The sequence below is a fragment of the Melanerpes formicivorus genome, unplaced genomic scaffold (assembly GCF_026170545.1).
Source record: "Melanerpes formicivorus ecotype bairdi unplaced genomic scaffold, bMelFor1.0.p_v2 SCAF_37, whole genome shotgun sequence".
NCBI classification, from domain to species: Eukaryota; Metazoa; Chordata; class Aves; order Piciformes; family Picidae; genus Melanerpes; species Melanerpes formicivorus.
Window position 1 is genome coordinate 3,795,438 of NW_027142389.1, and position 17,281 is coordinate 3,812,718.

The 17,281-nt window shown below is 51.2% G+C and overlaps 1 protein-coding gene across 3 annotated transcripts; it reads left to right on the top strand.

The window, feature by feature from the left end:
- Positions 1–244: 244 nt before the first annotated feature.
- Positions 245–7,519, top strand: TBX22 (T-box transcription factor 22). Of its 3 annotated transcripts, none has more exons than XM_068157494.1 (8): positions 245–505; positions 620–749; positions 1,181–1,282; positions 1,497–1,671; positions 1,883–2,047; positions 2,361–2,425; positions 2,507–2,592; positions 5,381–7,519. In XM_068157494.1, the coding sequence occupies exons 1-8, from the start codon at positions 370–372 to the stop codon at positions 5,965–5,967; spliced, it is 1,446 nt and encodes a 481-aa protein (XP_068013595.1). In that variant the 5' UTR covers positions 245–369; the 3' UTR covers positions 5,968–7,519. The 3 variants fall into 3 exon arrangements, with proteins under 3 accessions (XP_068013595.1, XP_068013596.1, XP_068013597.1); XM_068157495.1 differs by having other exon boundaries at positions 1,512–1,671; XM_068157496.1 differs by lacking the exon at positions 2,507–2,592 and having other exon boundaries at positions 5,381–5,784.
- Positions 7,520–17,281: the final 9,762 nt, after the last annotated feature.

Sequence of the window (17,281 nt, forward strand, 5' to 3'; positions counted from 1 at the left end):
TCTTTGAGTTTTACAATTTAATGGAGAACAGTAACTCCTTTATTGATCCTAGACGGGGCCGGCTCCTCTTCCTCCGCTCTTCCCTCCACCCCCCCCCCCCACCCCCACCTCCCGCTCTGCCCTCCCTCCCCTCAACCCCCCCGGTACTCCTATGAAATGTCACTCAACGTTTCTTACGCTCCCACCAGTTTCCAAAACAAACAGTGGAGGCTGCAGCCGTCTATTGACTCAGTTGGATGCAGAAGGATCTCGCCGTGGCCGCTGCCCCCCGACGGGAGCCGGGCGGCGGCCGGGCGAGGCTCGCTGGGTCCCGGCCGGGATGGAGCCCCCGGCGGCCTGAGCCCCGGGGGGACCCCCGGCCCGGGGGGGATGGCGCTCAGCTCCCGGGCTCACGCCTTCTCAGTAGAAGCCTTGGTGGGACGTTCGGCCAAAAGGAAGGTGCCGGATGCTCAAGACGAGGAGCCTGGGGCCGGCTGCCGGCAGAGCCGCGGAGCCCCGGAGACGGGTTGGTAGCGGCGGCGACGCCCGGAAGGGGACCCCCGGGACGGCGGCGGGGTGAGGACACCCCCAGCCCCCGGCAGCCTCATGAGCCGCCTCTCCCCGTTTCTCTTCCCCGCAGAGAAGCGGCCCAAGGCTGGTGTCGAGAGCCGGGAGGCGGGGGCCGGGGTGCAGGTGGAGCTGCAGGGCTCTGAGCTCTGGAGGAGGTTCCATGAGATCGGCACCGAGATGATCATCACCAAGGCCGGCAGGTACCGGTCTCCCTGCCGCCCCTCTTCCCGGCTCCGGTCCTGACTTCACCCCCTCCGTTCATTATTCTGTTGTCTCTTTTTCGTTGTGTGTTCTTTGTTTTTTTTTTTTTCCCCTTTTATTGTCTCTTAATTTTCTTCGCTTTCTTATTTCTATTTTTCCCCTTAAATTTATCTTTTTTTTTCTTCTATTTTTCCTCTTCTCCCCCCTTACTCCCCTCCCCCCTCCTTTTTCTTTTTCTTTTTGTTTTTCTTATTTTTCCTTCCCTCCCCCCTCTTTATGGCTTGGTTGGAGTATTTTCCTTTGTCCACTTTCTTTCTCTATTTTTATCGAGTTCAAAATTTTTTTTCCTCCATGCCTACCTAATTTTTCACCCCCTTTTTTCGCCGTTGAAGTGGCAGCTCTTGCTCAGGACCTTCCCCTCTGCCCGCAGGAGGATGTTCCCGTCGGTCAGGGTGAAGGTAAAGGGGCTGGAGCCGCTGAAGCAATATTATATTGCTATCGACGTTGTCCCGGTAGACTCCAAAAGATACAGGTACGGGAAAGGAGGGACCGAGGGGCACCCTCATACCGCCATAAACACCCCTACTCGCTCAGGATTCCTCTCTGCAGACTGCTTGGGGTCTGCTCAGTCCCATTGAGTGCATGTTGGTGGAATGGGGGATGCACAGATACGTAGTGAGGGGGGACTGCCGGGCTTGCATGTATCTATAGAGTCTATAGGTGTGCGTGGGCCCGGCCCGGGCCAGGTACGTCTATCACAGCTCGCAGTGGATGGTGGCGGGGAACACGGACCACTCCTGTATCACCCCACGGCTCTACATCCACCCCGACTCCCCCTGCTCGGGAGAGACCTGGATGAGGCAAATCATCAGCTTTGACCGGGTGAAGCTCACCAACAACGAGATGGACGACAAGGGACACGTAGGTGTGGGGCAGCCCCGCCGGGAGGGAACTGGGGAGGGGGCAGAGCATCACCGCGGCTGGACAACGCAGAGAACCAGTTCCTCTTATGTTTGAGCGACGTGAGATGAGGGCTGGGTCCCACCCGTGGAAAAGAAACCCACCATGGTGGGCTTTTTCCCGTGCCCTTCTCCATTTCGAAGGGGCTCAGCCTGCTCTCCACCTCTCCCAGATCATCCTGCAATCCATGCACAAGTACAAGCCCCGCGTCCACGTTATCGCCCAGGACTCTCGCTTCGATCTAGCGCAGATCCAGTCGCTGCCGGCCGAGGGGGTGCAGACCTTCTCCTTCCAAGAGACAGAGTTCACCACCGTCACGGCCTACCAAAACCAGCAGGTACCAGAGAACAGCTCGGGGGTGGTAGTGTAGGTCCCCGATGGTACCAGAGACCGGGGAGAGGGAGAGCCCTATCGGTGCCTATCGGAAAGCACCGATGGTACCGGGGGGCAGGTCGGGGGGCATGGAAAGCCTTGATGGTATCGTGATCTGAGCGGATGGAGAGCCCCGGCGGTACTGGAAACAGGAGGAGGGCAATGGAGAGATCCGACGGTACCAGGGACCGGCTGGAGGCACGGAGCGCCCCGGCGGCACCGGGATCAATTCAATGTCCGTCCTGCTCCTCAACGGCCCTTTTCTCTTACTTCCCCAGATCACGAAGCTGAAGATCGACAGGAATCCGTTCGCCAAAGGTTTTCGGGATCCCGGGAGGAACAGGTAAGGGCCGGGGCCGCCCTTCCACCCGCCCCGCCGCGCTCCGGCCCGCCACGGTTGCTCAGCCCGGTCTTGCCCTCGCAGGGGGGTCCTGGACGGACTCCTGGAGACATACCCGTGGCGGCCCCCCATCTCCTTGGACTTCAAGGCTTTCGGCGCTGACAGCCAGGGTAAGTCTTGTTTGCCGCCTTTCTTCTCCCCCGTCCCACCCCGCGGTCTCGGGACCGCGGCCGGAGATCTCCGCGGGAGCGCATCGTGGGGTCTTAAACCCTTCAGATAACGAGGTGGGTCCAGACAGGGAACCAGCGGCCAGCGCAACCTCTTGGGAAGCCAATTCCGCGTGTTTTCGGCCAAAATTCATGTTAAAATCGATTTGAGGAGGAGAGGACTCGCCCCGGGGAGGGGAGCAGCGCGGTCTACCCCCATCGGCCGGCAGAAATCAGAATTAGACGGGCCGAAAACAAATAGCAGAGCGTGTAGGAGGCTAATTCAGAGCCGGGTTGTGACGGCTTTGATCCCGTTACACTAATCGTTTCCAACCCGTTTGTGAATACCGGCTGGAAACGGGATAAAGGTGACGGCCGCCGTCTTCTGCAGCGGATGCTGCTCTGAGAACGCGGGCGATGCAAGAGAAAATAGAATCCTCCGCTCGTTAGGATGCAGCAGTCCCACAGCCCGTTATTTCTGCGGAAATATAGGGAAAGGGGAAAGGTTCATCAGGGGAAAAAAATCTCCCTCTGCCTGGCAAGTGCCCGCCGCTGTTTTGCAGTCCTTTCTCAGAGCAAAAAACCTCCTCCGCTTTCCCAAGTGTTATTTGAAAGCTGAGTGCTCAGAGCGTTGGAGGGGAAAAAAATAAGTTAACAGACTATTTGCAGGCTGGAGCGCTCCGGTTTGGATTGAAAGTCCCCAGTTTAACCCTCATTTGCGTTCGGGACGCTTCGAAGTACAAGGACACTCCTAAGCATTCCTCTTTCCGAAAGGGAAACGCTGATAAAATCCCAGCAAAAAAATCCAGGTGTCAAAATCAGAGTAGGGGGAAATCAAGAGATTTATCGGGTTGGAAAAAGGAACCCGGTATTATCATCATCATCATCATCAATAATAACAATAACTCTAATTTAGGAAAGGTTTTATGCTTTTGGAATAAGTTTTTCAGAGGATCAGGGAGAGGAGCTGATGGATGGGCTGCGGCAGGGAATGAGACAACAGCAACTGCCTTGATTGTCGTGCAGATGCTAAAATATTAGGGCTCCCCTGGATTTTGGGGGTGGGTTTTTTGCTAGTCTTAATGTAATTGGCATTTTTTTTATTCAGAGTTAATTTCCCGAATTGTTGTAAATGCAACAAAGTCTCCAGTTCCACTAATAATAAAATTGTGTTTGCGAGGAGAAACCGAGAAGCAGAAATCTCAAAGCCCCCAAGCCAGAAGGTAAATTAAAAGAAGTATGTTGAAGAAAGAAAGAATTTGCCATAAATTGGGATTTTAAAGCCTAATAGAAAAGGCAGAAAGAATCTGCTCTTGGAGCTGCTCTGTCCTTCCCGCTGTGATCCCTGTTCCCAAACTCATTGTTTTGGATACCTTTAGTAAATACCAACCGCCCCCCTTGCTCTGCTACAGCCGGCTCTGTAGGGATTATTCGCTGCCGCGCACTCGTAAATGTCATCTCCATCACATCATTGTACACGACCAGAAAGTCCCTGAGTCCTGGGAGGGCGTCAGGATGGGTACACCGGGACAGGACCACGTCCCTGCCCTGCTCCTGCTGATGTCAGGACTGAAACAGCTGCTGACATCAGTGTGGAAGGGTGAGACCTCCAAGTCCTCAAATGTTCCTGGATGGCTGCAGCTCGATGCAGCCTGTGTGCTACCCAACCTGCGAGATACTCTGGGGTTTGCAGAATCGATCTGCACCGTGTCCAAAGTCTCGGTGGGTTTCTGAGGTGTGATCCAGCATTATACAATCGATTCTGTGTTGCTGCTTGGATGCAAAGCCTGACTAGATCATGTTCCATCGCTTGGAATTAAAGGTAAAGAGAGGGAAAACACACTGCACAATCGGTCCAGCTTTCCCTCCTGTCTTTTCCCAGTGATTTGGGTAAGGAATGGAGGTAAAGCTGGGGAGAGGGAAAACACGCTTTGGAAAAATGCAGTAATGAACTGCAGCAGAAGATGCACCCAAGAAGTGCAGCTCTTAGACGGTGTTAAAGGACACCGACATCTGTTTAATGGCTCTCGAGCATCATTCTGCCGAGTATCAGCTGCTGACTCGTCGTTCTCGCTCTAAAATGTTGCTCTAGAGGGTCGAGGAGCCGCTGCTGAGCAGGGGATGTTAAACACAGCAGCCCTGGCAGTGCTCAGACGTGAAGCGAGCCGCGGTGGCTTCCCTACCGAATTCTGAAAGTGCTCATTGATTCCCTTTCAGCTGGGAGAAGGTTAAAATGCCACATGCATTTACAGCTCCTGGAGACACCTCCAGTGTTCCAGGGCATGTTTCAAATTGCCAAGTAAAATGAAGCAATTCCTGTGAGCAGGAAGGTACGGAAAAAAACCCAACTTCTCCACCGGCCTGAATACTTGTTTTTGTTCTTAGATGCAAGGGGGGGAAGCTGCCCGTAATTTGCACAAAAATAGGGAACCTAAAGTGGTGAATGGCGAAGGTTATCGGTCGTGCTGCAAGGCACAGCCCCGGCAGGTATCTGTACCTGCGGAGATGAACCTCACAATTATGCCAGCTCTAAACCTCTGTGAGTGGTGTTCTCAGGCAAGTGCCAAGTAATGGCAGCAACTAATGTATGGACAGATCTTCCCGTTTTGCAGGAACTGATCTTCGGAGAAAGTTTGTGCTTGGATGGACACTGGCTGCCGGGAGATGTGGAGTGGGAGCGGGAGTCCTCCCAGGGTTCCCTGCTGTGACTATCAGCTAGCCCAGCCCGGACCATTTCTGGTTTTATTTTCAGGTGGGAGCTCCAGTTCTTCACCGGTGACCTCCAGCGGTGGGACACCCTCTCCTCTCAACCCCCTGCTCTCTCCACCGTGCTCACCTCCTACATTTCACTTGTCAGCGAGCAACCTCGGTGTGTCGTGCCCCGAGACCTACCTACACAACCTCAGCCTGCCCCTCTACTACAAGATTTGCCCTACAAGCCTCCTGAGACAACAACCTCTCCTCTTCCCAAGCCACGAAAAGCTAGGAGGCACCAACCCACATCTTTTCCCTCCCTTGATGGTGGAGGTACCAAAACTCTCTTCCCTTGGCATAACCAACCTGAAAAATGCTAAAGCAGAAGACTTCAACTCTGCCAGTCAAATGCTGTATGGATTACCTGCATCTGGAAACATTTTCCCATCAAGTCCCATTGCTCGGGAAGCACTTAATTGTTCTTTACATCCTCCATATGGCTTCTACGGCTACAACTTCTCTGTGCCATCCAGACTGATGAATGCAGCGAGCCACTGCAAAGTGAGTGACAGCATCCCTGCTTCCTTGAGAGATGGCAGATGTAACCACTCTGCCTGGCACCCAACACTTAACCAGTGCCTGTAGTGGGATCCTGGGACCTTTCTATAGCCTTTCCCTCATACCCAAGGGCTTCCTAGGTATTGACCATGAAATATTGCATCATACACAAGTGGGACGCTGAGGGCTTGAACTTCCGTTTGGTTGGGGTTTGTTTTTGGTGGGCCAATGTGTGGTGTTGGCAGGAGGGTGGAGGGTCTGAGAGGATACCTTTTGGTATTCTTTCTGTGGTGGTTGTAGGTTAAGAGCAAAGTACAGAGTCACCTTTGGAACATTTGCACTCTGGAGAGGGACCGTGGGCGAGCGCATTGCTACCAACATGCTGTCCTGAAAGTCTGCAGCTTGCCTTTAGTCAGCTCAAAGCCCCAGGGAGCTTCTGCTCAACCCATCTGAGTCTTCTACTCATTTCAAAGGGACTATTCAAGACCTTGAGTCAGCAAAGGAGACATATTCAGCCAAGAGCTCGAGCTTGTTCTCGTGTTTCCTTGGCCTTCATGGGTCCTAATTAATGACATGAAAGTGCCTTGCTCTCCAGGACCTTGACTCGGTGGTCATCAGAGAAGGGATGTAAATCTAAGCATCTTCTTGCCAAGGTAAAGAAACACAGGATGAAAGATGGATGTGTTGCTGCCTGGTGGGGATGAGAAAGTAGAGCCTGATGCAAGGGTGCCTCAAGAACTCTCCTTTCCATGCTCTTGCTTCTGGAGATCTCTAGTAGATAGTAGTGCAGAGTGGCGCCAGTCCTGGCAGCGTGGTGGGAAGGAATAGAGGGTGGAGATTCATGCATCTCCCTCACTGCGAGATGAATTCATGCTGGGGGATACACCTCAGGGAGCTGTGTGGGGTGACACCTCCAGGAACCCTGCAACACATTCTTCCTGCCCAGTGCTTTAAGCTCAGGGGGCACAGAAGACCCACTTGGGATGGTGTGGGCCACCCTGTGCCCATGGGAAGGGGCAGGGATGCTCCTGGCTCAGTCCCATGGAGAAGGCAGATCCTTTCTGGAGAGTTATAACTCCACAGGCCCCCAAACATGAGATTTTCAACTCCTCCTTCTTTGTTTTATTGTAACCTGTGGATATTCTTTTTACTCCTGTAAGTAATCTCTAGCTCTAAGGGCACGGCAGAGCTCACCATCAGTCTGGGCACAGGTTTGATTATCTGATCTATGCTCAGCCCTTACCTGAAGCCAAATTCATGAGCTGATATATAACAGAGTTTTGAAAATAAGGCTTGACTGAGACCAGCTGCATTTTGGGGTTGAGATAAGAGAATTCTGTGTTTACAAGCATAATATAGGGATTAAGGCCAGGTTTAAGGATCAAAACTGATGTCAGAGTTTAGCTTATGTCCTCCTCCATAACAGACAACAAATTAAGAACAGAACAAGTGATACAAAAACCTGCTAAAGTAACTAAAAGCCACGGGTTTAGTTTTGTGAGGCTTTGCTAAAAGGCATCAGTTTCCCTCATTTGCCTGCTCTGGTTGTTCACAGAGCCCCCAGTGATACCAGTAGGAAAGGGTGGGCCCTGCTTGCCTTGCTAAATCGCCTGTGCAACTGTAAAGATGAACTTTCTCATGCTGTTTCTTAGCAGTTTTTTTTCCACTATTTCAATTAAAACAAAACAAAACACACCTCCCACCCCAAACCCAATCCTTTTTCATCCAGGAGTCCTTTCTTTCCAAGCTGTGCCCCGTGAGTGGGTGGTGGCCAGGTTCCCGTGGGTGCCGGGAGAGGCTCTGAACCACGCTGCAGATCTCTGCTCCTTGCAGGCTGAGTGACCAAGCTCCAGCCCCCACATGTGGTTATACTTTTAGGGGCTGGAAGGCTCTTCCAGCTCAGCCCTGGACTCGTGGGTGGATGCAGTGGGTAACTTCCAATTTTCCAAATATCCGTTGTTGCATAAGAGAGTCTGGAGCTGCTGGTGCTGGCCCTGAGCTGCTGATCCAAGAAATCAGTGTTTGTCTAGTAACAAATGTGCCTGATCACCACCACAATAGATGTTTGCAATCCAGGCAGTTTCACAGAGATAAATATTTAAGTTCAGATCAGATAAATTCCATCTACTTCAGCCACCTACTACTTGGACCCACCTCACTTCTACTCAGAGCACGCTTACGCAGGAGCACGGAGCCTCCCAGAGCTGCTGGGCTCACTGGGTGTCTTTCAGCATGGAACTACAAACCCAGCACTAGGGTGACGTGCTCCAGCAGCCATGCTCAGCTAATTCCAGCTGATGGAATTGGGTTGGGTTTTGATGTGTCTGATCCTGTAGCAACCTGTGGGCTTTTTACCACCCTCCCTGATCACAGCCACATGGAAAACAGAATTACAGAATAGAACACAGAATTAACCAGGCTGGAAAAGACCTTTGAGATTGAGTCCAACCTATCACCCAACACCATCTAATCAACTCAACCATGGCACCAAGTGCCTCATCCAGTCTCTTCCTAAACACCTCCAGGGATGGTGACTCCACCACCTCCCTGGGCAGCACATCCCAATGGCCAATCTCTCTTTCTGTGAAGAACTTCTTCCTAACATCCAGCCTAAACCTCCCTTGGCACAACTTCAGACTGTGTCCTCTTGTTCTGGTGCTGCTTGCCTGGGAGAAGAGACCAACCCCCACCTGGCTACAACCTCCCTTCAGGGAGTTGGAGAGAGCAAGAAGGTCTCCCCTGAGCCTCCTCTTCTCCAGGCTAAGCAACCCCAGCTCCCTCAGCCTCCCCTCTCACAGGGCTGTGCTCCAAACCCCTCCCCAGCTTTGTTGTCCTTCTCTGGACACCTTCCAGCAACTCAACATCTTTCCTGAACTGAGGGGCCCGGAACTGGACACAGGACTCAAGGTGTGGCCTGGTCCTTGCAAGGGATGTGTGACACCGGAATCGATGTCCCTTGGGTGCTAGCACCAAGCTGAATGCAGTGCTCATCAGCGTGGGTGAGACTGCCCTACAAATACCACTGTCAGATCTGGGTTTATCTGAGGTTAATTTCTATTTCTCTCTGTCTTTCTCTCCTGATTTTAACCTTTCACAACCATTTAAGGAGTGGGAAAACTGTTGGTAGTATTTTCATGTAGTTGTAGCTCTCTGCCCTGATGTCCCCGTGGCCACCTCAGACCCAGCTAAAGCTCCCAGCCATAGCTCCCAGCCATCTTGGCACAGGAGTATTTTGCACCCACCTAGAGGTGATTCAGCTGTGTAAATCTCACTATGACATAGATGCTTTTGCTTATGTGAGAACAATTAGCCCCAGAGCAGCAGATAACCTTCACGTTGCCTTCCTGGGATGCTTTGCAGCACGGCGGCTGGCGGGAGGTGAGTGGGAGATGACTTACACCTGAGAGCAGGTCAGCATAATAAATCATTAGGTATTTAATATGAAACTGGCTGAATCGAGGTCCATATTTCAAGCACCTGGAAACACAAATCAGTTACACACTTCTTGGTCATTCCTCCCCCTCACTTTGTTTGGAAACCAGTGGCAATCGTGGAAGTGTCATCATTCTTTGGGCATGGGGGTGGTGGGGGGTGGTGAATACAAACCTAAACCCAGTATTAGGGTGCTGGGTTTTAAATGGGAACAGGGAGAAAAGACTCAAGGGTTCCTTGAAAGATTGAACTCACTGAGCAAACTTTCCTTTTCCTGACAGGAGTTTGAAGCTACTCCGGAATGCCTGAGCCTATTTATAGCAAGTCAAACTGGCTGTACCAAGGGTGCTGCTGGGGACAGGGGATGGGCTCAGTGCTCAGACACTGGGAGGCTGATTGAAAAACCAAGGAGACAAAAATTCCCCTGAAATAATGTTTCTAATCAGTGTGCAGTTTCCTCTCCAGTTTCACCCAAATTTAGTACATCAGAGAAGCCAAACTCACAGCGGGGAGCATCAGAGGTAGCTTTCCCTGACTGAAGTGCTCTGGGTTTACATTTGATCTGCTGAGGCTGGGGCTGTAATTAGATGATAATTTGTATCACAATTATGCAAAGCAAACGAGGATTGGATAGCAAAATCGAGCAGAACAAATAAGCACCCAGAACATTTGAAAGACTTCCAGTATCACAACCATGTCCATGTGTGGCTGGGGCCGGAGCGGGGAGACGGGGACATGAGGTTCCAATAAAGCAGCAGAAAGGGAAAAGGCCCTGAGTCGGTTCCTACAAAGGTTTCAAATGCTCATGTTTACAAATTTGTATTGCACATTAATATGTAAACACAGAGGATTGGAAACAGACGACCCCACGGCGGTTACGTGTCCTTTCCTCTTCATTTTGGGTGTCTGTGGGTCTCCCAGCATACACAAAACGCAGCAGGAGCCTTAAAACCTGGCTCAGAAAGCTACATAAGAGGCACAGCATCTGAAAGCATCCCTTCAGTACCACCGGTGCCACAGCAGCTCTCCCAGCCCCTGGGTTTCTTCTGGATGTGTCCCCTGGCTCCTGCACGGGCTGTGCTCCATGGGGCATCACTCTGTAGCACCACAGGTGATACTGCAGTCCTACCCCAAATGTAGGTCACAGATTTATTTATCCTCATGTCACTTGGAGGCACTGGAGCCGTGGTGGGCAGCCAGAGTGTCTCCTGGCCTCTGCCACAGCCCCATCCCTGCTGGCTCAGCAAGCCTCGGTGCTCGGATGCTGCAGCCACAGAGTGCTGGAAAACCAGCTTTTAAAACACAAACAGTTATATTTGATCAAGTAGTTTTGCAAAGGAAAGGAAACACCACCTTCCTGGCAACGTGAATTAAAGCCTGTGGCTTGTTAATCATCTTTTCTTTGCCCCCCTGATTTGGATTTTAGGGTGCAGGCTCCGGGCAGCCCTTTCCATGCTCGGCTGTGCCTGTGCAGATTGCAGCCCCCCGGCCTGGTGGAGTCACAGCCCGTGCTGGACAGCCTGGGAGCAGCAGTCCAGGCTGTTGGGAATTCTACCAGCTGCAAGGACTTTTGCAGATGTTGTGTACTGCACTGCAAGCTGCTCATGATTGACTGAGCTCTGCTCTGACCGAGTTGTGTAGCTCCTGCATTTCATGGTTATTTATTAACTCATTTCTCTGCTGTGTCCCTTTGGTGACATCCACACGAAGGACCTACCCTCTGCTTCCATACATCAAGCCACTTCCTCCCGGAGTGCTGTACCTAAAGGACCAAGTTTTGACTTTATCATGGCAATTAAGTACGAGAAGTAGTGCAGGTTTGGTGCAGCAGCCCTCAAGCCTGTAAATCAAGTGACACAAACCAGCCAGTAAAATCGAAGCCCTTTCTGGACAGGAAAACAGCAGTGATAAGCAAGAGCCCCCAGGAAAAGTAAGATTTGCTGTCTAAGGAGGCAGGTCCTGAATAAAACCAGAGATGGGAGCAGAGAGTTGGGATGGCTTTTAGCTCTCTGGTGCCTGAAAGATATATTAGATGCACCAAAGAGGTTTTCAGGTATTTTGTCTTCTTTTCAAAGCCTCTCCCTGTCAGGTTTTGAGAAAATGGCTCTTTGGAGAAATTCACTTTTTCCTTCTTGGCACTAGCTCCAGGTCTCAGCCCAGAGCTGGGTCCCAGCTCCAACAATTTCCTCCGGGCCCTGCCCAGCAGCTGGGAACACTTAGCAGCTCATCCACCCCGCTGGGCTCACCTGCCTGAGCCAGCCCTGACAGGTCCATCTGCTTCCAGTCAGGCCTGCAAATAAAACGGGGCCTTGATTCCAAAAGGAAGAGTAATGGACTCCTGTGGTTACTTAGCCTTACTCTTGCTATTACTCAGATGATGCTTCAGGGGTGGATGCTGCTCTCTGCTCCAGGTGCTGGTCCATCAAAGGGAGCTGCAACATCTCTTCACCATGGACCTGCAGCCAGAAACCTTTTGATTCAGGTTTGGCAGAGGATGTTCACTATGTGGCACTCTTGCATGGAAAGGACCATGGTTTGCATGGTCGGATGCTGCCCTGCCTGTGCACACCTCTCCCCAAGCACTCGGTGCCCATAGCCATCATCCTCCATCAGACATGCCTTTAAATGCCTTGGAGATTCTCCTTTTGATGGGATGCCCAATGCATTGCAGAGAAGGAATGGTGTGTTTAAGGCAACCTGCTCAGTTTTGAGGGTGGGATTGTGTGTTATGGGTGTCTTCAATACCAGCACAAACTGGAGCGATCCAGGAGGCTGGGCTGGTTTATCCTCAACCAGTAACCACAATGTCCTCCAAGCAAACTGCCATTTTGAGCTTAAAAAACCCCAAAGAGCATAAATTCTGACAGAACAACATTCCAACTGCTAAACTGTTCATAGTATAGAACCAGAGAATTGTTAGGGTTGGAAGGGACCTCAAGGATCCTCTAGTTCCAACTCCCCTGCCATGGGCAGGGACCCCTCACTCTACATCAGGTTGCTCAGAGCCACATCCAGCCTGGCTGCAAAACCCTCCAGGGATGAGGCTTCCACCACCTCCCTGGGCAACCTGTACCAGGCTCTCACCACCCTCATATATTAATACAGTGTGAAATGGAAGAGTTAACATCAGATGATGTGAACTCAGGGAAGGCTGGCAGCTCTGGAGTCTTCTGCATGCCCCAAAGCTATGGGGCCACTCCAAGGCAAAACTTCCCTCTAACAAAGGCACCTTCAAGTGAGCCAAGGGAGATCTCATGGGATTCAATGAAAAGACATTGATTCCCCCCAGGATTTTTTTCTTCTACAGAGCGAAAAATCCCTGCTGACCATCCAGCTGCCCTGCTCAGGACGTGCAGGTACCACAGGTCTCTGTTTACCAACATCTCCTTCAGCTCCAGCTCTTTGCTGGGTTCTTCTCTTATCTCCACTTAAAGCCTTGCTGTAAAACTAATCCAAGTTGATAAAGCCATTTCCTGTATCGTATTTCTTCTGACGTTATCAATATTGCAAATAAGAATAGAGATTGAAACAAGATGTTGTAATGTCCAGGATATGAGCCAGGCTCTGCTGCAGCTCAAATAAATATGAATTTGGCCTTTGGCTTTCATAAAAGCAAGATAATGTCTCTATCTGGGCTGCTCCAAGGGATAACATCAGCCCCCTTTGCTTTGCTCCTCGGCACTACCAGAATTGGAGGATTTAGACTGGTAGAAGAAATTTAACTCTGTTGCCTGAAGATTTGGGAGATAAAACCAAGACAAACTCAGGCAAAGCCCCAAACTTCATTTCCCAGCTGAAACAAAGCTTGGGAGCCTTTGTGCTCTGAAAGCACTGACACTTGCCCTGCTGGGTGTTGGGGTTACAGAAGAGAATCTCTTGAGGCAAAGGATGTCAAGGAGAGGACAGGGAAGAGTTCCTATGGACCTGGCTAGGTCCAGATGCTTCATCCCTGTTGTCATCCCTCCTTCCCAAGCTGATGTTCCCACTTCTTGAGATGGGCTTTTGTCAAACAGGTTTGGGTGGGTTTAGAAGCCATAGCTGCCAGTGTGGCCCTCTCTCCCTGGCCTGGCTTGTCTCACTGCTTTGAAGACCCTGTAGAGGATCAGAAGTTCTTCAATCCAATGCATGTGAAAGGTTCATCTGAGAACACATCCCCTTAACTGCTGATCAGAGGAGGGTGGTTGCCAGGTCTGGCAAAGTTGAGCATCCCAAATGACCAAAAGATCACTTCTTCTTAAATTGGTTTTGAGTATCATTCATGCAGCTGGAGCCATGGGCTATAAAAAGAGGAATTTTGCTGGGTAGGTCTCCTGGACACAGAACAGAGGATGGAAATGAGATCCAGCTCTGCTCAAGCCAGAGCTTTTCAGAGGAGATGTCAAGTATCTCTGCTAGCCATCATGCATCAGGACTGTGGGGCAGGGATGCTCCTGGACTTGCTGATGCCTTCCATCACCTTGCAGCTGGTCCAGACCTTGCTCAGGCTTCTGATGGGAAAATCATCCATCCTCACCCATCTAGAGTCACAACCTGAAGGCAGAAGGGACCAGGTTGGTGCTCCCACAGCTCTCCCCATGGATTTGGCTCACAGCAGGTGAAAACAGAGATGAATGATTTTCCAGATCATTTATTAGTATACATGAAAGAAAACAAATAATAATCCAAACATTGGTTAGGGACTGACCTGCTGGGCAGCAGCTCTGTGGAGAGGGATCTGAGAGTCTGGATGGATAATGAGCTCCCCACAAGCCAGCAATGTCTCATGGCCAAGAAGGCAAATAGTCTCCTGGGAGGCAATACAAAAAGTGTGACCAGCAGGTCAAGGCAGGTTCTCCTGCTTCTCTCCTCTGCTCCAGTGAGGATAAACCTGAAGTACTGAGTCCAGTTCTCGGCTCCCCCGTTCAAAAGAGACAGGGAACTAATGGAGAGAGTTCAGAGGAGGCTACAGAGATGCTGTGGGGCCTGGAGCATTTCCCTGATGATGACAGGCTGAGAACCCTGGGGCTATTGAGCCTGAAGAAGAGCAGCCTCAATGCTGATCAATAGCTAAAGGGCAGGGGGCATGAAGATGAGTCCAGACTCTTTTCAGTGTTGTCCAGTGACAGGACAAGGGACAAACTGGAACCTAGGAGTTTCCATCTGAAGATGAGGAACTTTTCTGTGAGGGTGCTGGAGCCCTGGCCCAGGCTGCCCAGAGAGGTTGTGGAGTCTCCTTCTGTGGGGACATTCCAAACGTGCCTGGAGAGTGTAATCTTGGGCAACCTGCTGTGGGTGACTTTGCTTCAGCAAGGAAGGTTGAACTAGATGATCATCAGAGGCCCTTTCCAAACCCTACTATTTTGGGTCTCTGTGTTTCAGTGATTCTATACAGCCCCTGGGGCAGGGGGAAGCCTTTTGAGAGGTTTATTTGCAGTAATTGGCCTTGGTCAGTTTTGATCTCAGCGTTTTGGCCCTGACAGCCTCACTCACCCCAGCCCCCTCACTTTAATTCAGCTTCTTCCTTTTTTTTTTTTCCCCCCTTTTTTCCTTAAAATAGGACACACCTGCAAGGAAGGCAAGTTTCTTCAAGACATTCCTGATCTGGAGTGTATTAAAGCAATATTGTTGTTTTGTATTTTTGATGATTTGCTCCAGTGATAACATAATAGCATGATATTTTGCCTGGGACTGATTAAAACGTTCCTTTTGATCAGTGCAGCAGATTGAAGCAGTTGTTTATTACTGGACAAAACTCCAAGCAAAAGAAGGGAGGGGGGGGGAAAAAGCAGCAGAGGAAAGGATCAGCTCTGGGTGGCTGTTGGACCTGCTCTTTGCAGAGAAAAGGATCAGCTCTGGGTGGTTGCTGGGTCTGCTACTTGCAGAGGAAAGGATCAGCTCTGGGTGGTTGCTGGGTCTGCTACTTGCAGAGGAAAGGATCAGCTCTGGGTGGTTGTTGGGTCTGCTCTTTGCAGAGGAAAGAATCAGCTCTGGGTGGTAGCTGGGTCTGCTACTTGCAGAGGAAAGGATCAGCTCTGGGTGGCTGCTGGGTCTGCTCTTTGCAGAGGAAAGAATCAGCTCTGGGTGGTAGCTGGGTCTGCTACTTGCAGAGGAAAGAATCAGCTCTGGGTGGTTGTTGGACCTACTCTTTGCAGAGGAAAGAATCAGCTCTGGGTGGTTGCTGGACCTGCTCTGTGCTGGGGTATTTTCTTCATCTTGGGAAAATTCTCTGCTCCAGCTGAGGCTGGGGTTTGGGAAGTGAGAGGAGGGAAGGATGATCCATCATGCTGATGGACAGCAGCTGAAAAGCCAGGCAGTGGCTGTTCCAGCTCCACGTGTGTGGAGGAAAACCTCCTTTCTCCCTCTCAGAGAGGACACACCAGGCACCTGGCCCATAACTAAAAGAATTTCTATAACCAAATGTAATGTTTCCTGGAGAGGGCTCTCCTTTTCAGCTGTATTGATCACTGCACATTTCAAAGCTACATGCATCCTAAAATGGAGGATTTTAGTTAAAACCACAAAACACCAACAAACAATCCCAGAACAAAACTACCTTCTTTTTGGAGTTTATTTGTCCACTAACCAACAGAAAGCAGCGTGGCATCACCACAACCCTCCAACATCTGAATGCAAACGTGCTGGTTTGGTTCATCTCCAGCTCCTCTGCAGGCTTTGGGGAATATGGATTTTAATTATAGGAATATTTTTAATAAAAATCCCCCCCGATTTAACTGCTGGCAAGAGAAAAAACACTCAGCTCTGGCTCTGTCTCCCTGACAGAACCGTTCCTCAAGTTCCCCCTCGCCACATTCAGGCAGCTGTGACCAATAACCCACTGTCTTTATTATTCTCCTCCGATACGAAATTAAAACGAACTGGAAATGTTTATGCTGCAAATGGCGTGCAACACATTAAGCAGATAACACCAGCTGAGCTTTGCCTTCAAAACGGGGGGAGTTCCTCCTCTGAAACTCAATCCCCGCTTTTCCCAGGCAGCGGAGATTGCTGCTCGGCCCGAAGCCTCAGCCGCACAACAATATCTTCGTTAAAGAGCAATTGCTTCCATCTCGCCATCCCCAGGTGCCACTGACAGCAGAGCTTTGTTTCATGTGGCCGGTCCCCATTCCCGTGTTTACATCAGCGGATTCCTCGGCTTGACGGGAGACTCGGAGAGGAATCTATTTTGGGGGGTTGTTTGCTTCCCCTCCACTTCTCCCCGCAGCATGTTTCTAAGCTGCACGTTAACTCCTTGCTCACGCTTTTGGCATTCTTCAGCGCTCTCCAGCCCAGGGTGTTTCACCGTCTCAACCGGGCAGGATTTTCGCTCGCCCCGATCGGTAAGCGGAGCGAGAGCAAATCCCTCCCGGCTGCTAATTCCGAAGGGCTCCGTTCCCAGCACCTGCCCCGCGGTGTTTTCCTTGCAAGGAGACACCTCTCTCCCCGGGCGATGCCGGGGCCGTGCCGAGCTGCCATGTGTCTGCTCCCCAGGACAGGGAGAGCCTCGGGGCGCAGCCGGGAGGAAGCGAGGGAGGCAGGGCTGCAGCCCGGTAATTTGTTTCATCTGTCCCTCCGTGTCCCCGCAGCGCGGGCCCGGAGAACCCTGTCAGCCTGTCCAAAGGCTTATGAAATGGCATCTCCGCAGTTGCACAGAATTGCACAGCATGATGGGCGTTGGAAGGGACCTCTGGAGATCATCCAGTCCAACCCTGCTGCTAAAGCAGAGGCACCCACAGCAGCCTGCCCAGGATCACAATGTCCAGGTGGGTTTGGAATCTCTCCAGAGAAGGAGGCTCCACAACCTCTCTGGGCAGCCTGATTCAGGTCTCCAGCACCTTCACACCAAACAAGTTATTCCTCCTGGTCAGATGGAACATCTTGGGTTCCAGTTTGTGCCCAGTGCCCCTTATTCTGTCGCCGAGAACCACTGGCAAATGTCTGATTCCAGCATCTTGCTCCTCACACTTTAGGTATTGAACAGCATTGAGGAGAT